A 6,683-nucleotide genomic window follows, 5' to 3' on the forward strand; every position below is an offset into this window, starting at 1 on the left:
TGTAATTGTGGTTGCCTGTAACAACTTCCCGTTTCTTTGCCGCACCTATTTACTTACGCCCACACTATCAAGCGAGTAGGTAAGAAATGAAGCCACTTCTTGTTCTTTTTCTATGTCTTCTGAAAGGAAGTGAGTCCATGACTCTGTAATTTTTACTCCTCTGGCCTATGCATATGCTATGTAAAGTTTTTTAAAAGCTTAAAATTGCAAAGAATGATTCTGACTTTGCAATTTGTAATATCTATTGAGTTGGAAGACAGTTTCTGACTTGAAATGAAAATGAATAGATTTATGCCCTATATTTTGCCTGTATATTAATCTGGTCTTTTAAATCTAATTTCAGTTAATGCTGAACTTGAAGTTAGTATTCATCGTATTCCCGATCAACCGATCCAGTTATACTCTGGGGGCAGTGTAGTGCTAACTTGCACTGTCACAACAAGTTCTCCAAACATCACTGTAACTGTGGAATGGTTCAAGAGTTTGCAGTCACTACAACACGTCACTAACAGTATACACTTATCTCCTCCTTATCGACTACAAGAACATATATGGCAGTCAAGTATTGATCTTAGAGTACTCACTGTCCAATTTTCCGGTTGGTATTACTGCCTTGCGACAACTGTTGATGGTAGTTCCACTCAAGCTGCATATTATCAAATAAATGTGGAGGAATCTGGTAATGAAATTTCTGATATCACTTTGCATGATACATATTCTATAGGTAACAAAGCAACTGTTGAGTTATCAGTTTCACCAACTTCACTATATGCTCAAGTACCTTTTACTGTTACTTCAATCCTGCATTTACCAGCAGTCATATCTCCACAAGTGAGAGTGGAATGGTACAGGAATGGAATGAAGAAGAACAATGATGATGTTAGAACTTTCTTTGTTAATGCTACAACAGTAAACAGTGTTCTACAAGTCACAGAGCCTTTTCCAGCATCTGGGATTGCATACACTTGTGTATTCAATGCTGAAATGTATGGAACTAGCATATTCAGTTTGAATGGGTCAACCACTGGATTGAGCATTGAAAGTGAGTTCCATCAATTTTTCAAAAGTAATTTATAATTATTATTATTGCTGTAGGTAAACCCACTCCTCAAGTAACAATACTCTCCAATGAGCCAAGCACTCCTTCTTCATCTTATAGTGTGACATGCTTGGCTCTCGTGTTAGTCAATGGGACACTGAAGCTAACATGGAAAAAGGATGGACTATTAGTGAAATCAGTTGATAATGTACAGTTAGGGCAGCCCATGAAGACACATAATAGTACAAGCTTGAGGATAAGATTTGTCAATGGGATCAGCCAAGAAGATGAAGGAAGATACATTTGCTCTGCTTCACTAGAAATGAAAGAATACGATACCATTTTAACAAAAACTGCTTCTATTAATATTTTAACACCAAGTAAGTAGGGAAATATTTCTAGAGTATTATTTTTTTAATAAATTTTATAGCACGCATTCTTAGCATACAGACAAGAAGTATACCGTCCAATACTAAATGGATCGCTGGGAGTGATGCCTCATTACTGTGCACAGTACAGACTAATAGAAAAGCTAATGTTAGCATATCATGGGAGACTAACACTGGGTCAATCAGTACTAACCATCGCTACTATACTAATGCTCTTACTAACACACTTTATGAAAGTGTACTGGAGCTACAATCAGTTCTTCACTCAGAGTTGTATTACTGCATTGTTTCAATTAATGGATCCCCAATGAGTGAGGAATGGTACTATCTCAATGTATTGAGCAGCAGCAGTAAGTACTTTTTTATTAATGATAATCTTCACATGTCATTTTTAGATTTTTCTACCATCTCTGTGACACTACCTTCATCATCAGCAGCCCCTGCCATAGGTGACCAGTATAACCTCACTTGCACTAGTACTAGACCTAATGAGCAAGTCATGCCACTGGCAGTACACTGGACAAGAGATAATGTCATACTTCATTCTCACTACATTTCATCTCTTTTATCTAATACTACTCACGTCACGTCAGTCCTCTCTTTTGAGTCACTTCAGATCACTGATGGAGGGACATACTTGTGTACAGTAACGTTTGATAGGTTCTTTGGAGCAACACAGAGTACACAAGGATCAGCTTCTGTCAAATTAAAACTTAAAGGTAATGCTTATTTTATTTAGCTATGGGTTTCCAACAAAGCATGCTGAATGAGCAAATTTAAAAATTCATTAAAAATCTAATTTTAATTAGAATCACCTCAAACTTGCTACACAACATAAAAACATGTATGTGCATCAGAAAAAATTATTAAAATGCAAATTTTTTAAAAGTAATTTTTGGCAAAATTTGGCCAAGGACACTGTATTACAATAACACAGGGACTTTCGCCCAGTTTTTGAGTAACTTCAAAAATTCATTAAAAATTTAATTTTAATCAGAATCAGCTCAAACTTGCTGCACAACATAAAAACATGTATACATATCAGAAAAAAATTATAAAAATGGAGAATTCTCTCTTAGTCATTTTTGGCAAAAATTGGCCAAGGATACTGTACTATGGTACAGTAACTTTAGCCTGATTTTTGAGTAACTTCAAAAATTCATAAAAAATTTAAGTTTAATCAAAATTAGCTCAAACTTGCTACACAACATAGATACATGTATATATATCAGAAAAAATTATTAAAATGGAGAATTCTTTCCTAGTTATTTTTGGCAAAATTTCTCTGTACTATAGTTGGCTCAATTTTTGCATAACTTTTTAAAAATTTTATTCTTGCCATGTTTGATGAAATTTAACAAAATACCAGTATGGAATATTTGTCAAATTTTAAAGCAAATTTAAAAATCCACTGACGAGAATCTGAGCACTATAATATATGCCAAACCCTGGGATAACTGTTCATTAATCATTAATAGTGTGATTATGTGTACAATGCTTTGTATAGTCTCAATATTTTATAAGCAATATAACTACATTTGGATGTTTAGGCACAGATAACTTGTAACTATAACTGTCATTTTTAATCTAATTCCATAGCACCTCGTCCAATAGTGACAGCAGTAGCATCATTTGACAACAAGAGAATGACTTGTCTCATTGAGTTTGAGAAACCACATGAGGACATAAGCATTAGGATTGACTGGCTGATAGTACACAATGAGAGACTGTACATTGTTACTAGAGGAGAGGCTTTCGAAGGGATCATATCTGACATGGACACTACCGAGTGTGGCAGAGTGTACTCTCAATATATTGAGACTGAGACTCTGTCAACATACTCCAGTGTAGTGTGTCAAGTGATGGTCAATGGATCAGGGATTATCAGTAGTGTATCTAGAGCTAGACCTGATGACACCAATATAGGTAGTGAATCCTGTTTCATTATTACAAATAATATTATTTTTGAATTATTCATTAATCTAGATTCGTTGCTACCAGTAGAACCACAAAATGTTCATTTAAAAAGCGTTGGTAGTCATTGGATTCAAATTGACTGGGAAGGTCATACTCACTATAGTTCAACTAGTTTTGTTATAGAATATAGTGAAGTGGGGAGTGGCGTGAGTTATTCCATTAGTGTCAATGAATCCAGTGACAATAGACTCTACACTGCATTGCTAACTGATCTACTACCAGCAACACAGTACACTATACAAGTTATAGCTAATAGTATTGTCGGGACCAATAAAAGTGATGTATTAGATTTCACCACCAATGAAGCAGGTATGTGTACATGTCTATGATTATAATAATTTTGTGTACATATTATACATGTAGCTCCATCTGGACCTCCACTCAATTTCTCATTTCATTGGCTGACAAAAAAGTTGTGCATATTTGCTTGGTCATCACCAGATCCTGTGAAAGCAAATGGTCTTATCATTGGCTATAGATTTCAATGTTTCAATAATACTGGTCTCTTCCATGATCTTACCACTAATGCAACGAGTGTCTCAGTGAATGAGCTGTCATTGAATAGTAGCTATACTTGTAGTTTAGCTGCTTTCAATGGAGCTGGAGCTGGACCTAGTACTATGATTGTATTTTATACTGATGAGATCGGAGGAGAAGGAGGAGGGGGAGGAGGAGGAACAAGTGTTGCTGAAGGCACAAGCCAATTGTTTAGCCTGACCCTATACACAATTGCTCCAATCTCTGTGCTATTGATAATGAGTATTGTAATCATTTCTGTATTGGCAATGACTGTCTGTTATTATAAACAAAAATATAAGAAGAGGTAAGTTAACATACAATCACTATGCCCACTACTATCAACACTACCTGTTGTCTACTAATTGTTGGGGAATCACCAGGGCAAGCCCCATACTAACCATATACTGCTTATGTCAACATGACAAACTACTTTTACAATAATGTTTCTTTTCTCTCTTATACACACACATACTCATAACGCATAGAATGTCCTTTGTAATGCCCAGTGATGATCACTCTTCTACTACATCATTCCAAACAACCACAAGGCCTACTCTCCCTGCTCCACTGGGAGCACCTGCACCTAATGAACAATCTACCCGCCAACAGCAACGCTATGTGTCTAGTGATACAATACAACAGTTATGTCACGGAAGACAAGAGGGACGGCAAGATTGTACGTATTTGTCCTCTCCTACCGATATCCCTAGTCCCTTTGAATTAACTAGAATCGAATCTACTGTTTAGATTGATTAGTTTTTCCTAATAATAGATTTATACAATTAACCACAATATTAAAATTATTATTGTAGAATGTTATTTTAAGTGTTGCTGAGTCAGTGCATAATGACTAAGCAGGAAAACCCCCTTTACTTTCTATATAATCCAGTGTATCTAAGGACACTGTTACTTCAGAGAACAGCACAGAAAAAAGAAGATGGGAGAGAAATTATTACTGAAGTTTAAAGGTCTGACTGGTTTCACTGAAACCATTGAGATATCAAAGGTAATTAATTAAAGCAACAGTCCCTATTATCCATTTATAATGGTAATGCTTTTCATTAGAATGCAACAATACTGGATGCTAAGAGGTTACTACACACTAAAAGAGCTGATTTCCCGCCACACAGACAAAAGTTATTCATTGACTTCAGGGGAGGCTCAGGGACTCCTTTGAAAGATGAGAAGACATTGTCCAGTTATCCTACTATCAAATCCGGCTCTACTATTGTCATTGTTATTGATCTTCCCTGGAAGCTTTACGTACAAGATCCTCATGGAAAAATCTATGACATAGAAATACCATCAAGTGAACCACTGGTATGTAGCCTAAACTCTACCGTGTATTATTATTACTTAACTCTTATTGTCATAGTCTTACAGTATTACTGATCTTAAGGCTCTTGCTGAACAGCACATGAAGCAGTCATTGGTGGATTATCAGTTTCAATTTAAAGAGAAACCAGTTGAAGAGTGTCTTCACGGTAAACGAAGGACTCTTAAGGATTGTGGAATTAACAAGGAAGACACTGTCTTTATCATGAAGATTGGAATTGTTGTCAACATAACAGCACCACAAGTAAATATACAATTTTATTTATGTATTTAATTTTATGTTAATTGCTGTAGATTGATATATGTTTTATGATGGATTGTACTGGATCGATGAGAAGTTGGATTGAAAGTGTTAAGGCTAATGTAAAGAATGTTAGGGATGGGTTAGAGCAACACTATAAAGGATGTGACATAAGATTCTCATTTGTCCGATACACTGACTATGATCAACCTTCGTCAACCAGAACAACTTGGGTTGACTTTACACAGTTAGCTTAGCTAGCAATCATAATGTGCATACTTTGTTGATTGCTGTCTTCATTACTAGGTCTCTTTCTCAGTTCCATACTTTTGTGGATCCTATTAAAGCAAGTGGAGGAAAGGATACACCAGAAGATATAATGGGAGCTCTCAAAGTTACACTTTCTAATCTTAGCTGGCGTCCATCAGCTACTAAAGTATTTTGTAAACTGATCTGTCTTTTAATGTTTTATATACGATAGGTTCTAATGCATATTGCTGATGCTCCTTGTCATGGTACCCAGTATCATAGTGGAGATGATGATTATCCCAATGGTGATCCTGCTGGCATTACTCATGAATCTATGATGGCTAAGGTTGTTCATCATGATATTCAATATTGGTTCGCTTACATCAATCGCAGTAATACTGATAAAATGATTGATATATTCAATGAATCTCTTAAAAGTCAGAGCAGTCAACGTCTCATTATTCGTCAAGTTGATGCTACAAAGCCAGATGAGCTTACCAGTGCCGTTCATAAATCTGTCACTGCCAGTGTATTTGCAAATGAGGCACGAAAGAAAATTGGTGGCACTTTAGATCCAACAGAGCCAAACTGGGCTTCACTGCTGCCTCAGTATGGTCAAAAGACACCACCTGTTGGACCAAAATCACTTTATAATTTACAAGAAGGTTTCAAACCAGAGGGCCCTTCAGTCTCGCTCTCTGTTAAAATAGCTGCCACACCTTTTGCTGAAGGGAGTGAGTCACTGGTCTATAGAGGATATGATACTAAAAACAGTCGACAAGTTGTACTCAAGAAACCAAAAGAAGACAGACCAAGTCTTGATTCTCTAATGAAGGTGCTGGAGACACAAACGATCGCAGCTACGTATGCAAGCGAGTTTAACACTCACAAGCAAAGACCAGCTCATCTGGAAACACTGGAATTCTTACCTGTT

General features: G+C 36.3%; 2 protein-coding genes across 3 annotated transcripts in view; both read left to right on the forward strand.

The window, feature by feature from the left end:
* Positions 1-26: 26 nt before the first annotated feature.
* LOC109582598 (Down syndrome cell adhesion molecule-like protein 1) lies at positions 27-4,857 on the forward strand. Of its 2 annotated transcripts, XM_019997405.1 has the most exons (10): positions 28-129; positions 344-679; positions 725-1,042; positions 1,096-1,419; positions 1,470-1,778; positions 1,824-2,147; positions 3,028-3,354; positions 3,415-3,714; positions 3,769-4,228; positions 4,410-4,857. In XM_019997405.1, the coding sequence occupies exons 1-10, from the start codon at positions 87-89 to the stop codon at positions 4,669-4,671; spliced, it is 3,003 nt and encodes a 1,000-aa protein (XP_019852964.1). In that variant the 5' UTR covers positions 28-86; the 3' UTR covers positions 4,672-4,857. The 2 variants fall into 2 exon arrangements, with proteins under 2 accessions (XP_019852963.1, XP_019852964.1); XM_019997404.1 differs by having other exon boundaries at positions 27-129; positions 344-1,042.
* LOC109582594 (alpha-protein kinase vwkA-like) overlaps positions 4,845-6,683 on the forward strand; it is a 2,072-nt gene continuing 233 nt past the window's right edge. The window contains exons 1-6 of the mRNA XM_019997398.1: positions 4,845-4,930; positions 4,990-5,244; positions 5,300-5,503; positions 5,554-5,747; positions 5,807-5,936; positions 5,982-6,680. Coding sequence (XP_019852957.1) covers positions 4,862-4,930; positions 4,990-5,244; positions 5,300-5,503; positions 5,554-5,747; positions 5,807-5,936; positions 5,982-6,680 — 1,551 coding nt within the window. The 5' untranslated portion in view covers positions 4,845-4,861. The remainder of the gene's footprint in view (positions 4,931-4,989; positions 5,245-5,299; positions 5,504-5,553; positions 5,748-5,806; positions 5,937-5,981; positions 6,681-6,683) is intronic.

The sequence above is a fragment of the Amphimedon queenslandica genome, unplaced genomic scaffold (genome assembly GCF_000090795.2).
Source record: "Amphimedon queenslandica unplaced genomic scaffold, v1.1 AMPQUscaffold_13373, whole genome shotgun sequence".
NCBI classification, from domain to species: Eukaryota; Metazoa; Porifera; class Demospongiae; order Haplosclerida; family Niphatidae; genus Amphimedon; species Amphimedon queenslandica.

Bases quoted from the DNA above. Each gene is read 5' to 3' on its own strand.
- LOC109582598 (XM_019997404.1), top strand. From the start codon at position 87: ATGAAGCCACTTCTTGTTCTTTTTCTATGTCTTCTGAAAGGAA. The intron at 1,420-1,469 runs GTAAGTAGGGAA...TAAATTTTATAG, and splicing joins TATTAATATTTTAACACCAA to CACGCATTCTTAGCATACAG. The intron at 3,355-3,414 runs GTAGTGAATCCT...TCATTAATCTAG, and splicing joins ACCTGATGACACCAATATAG to ATTCGTTGCTACCAGTAGAA.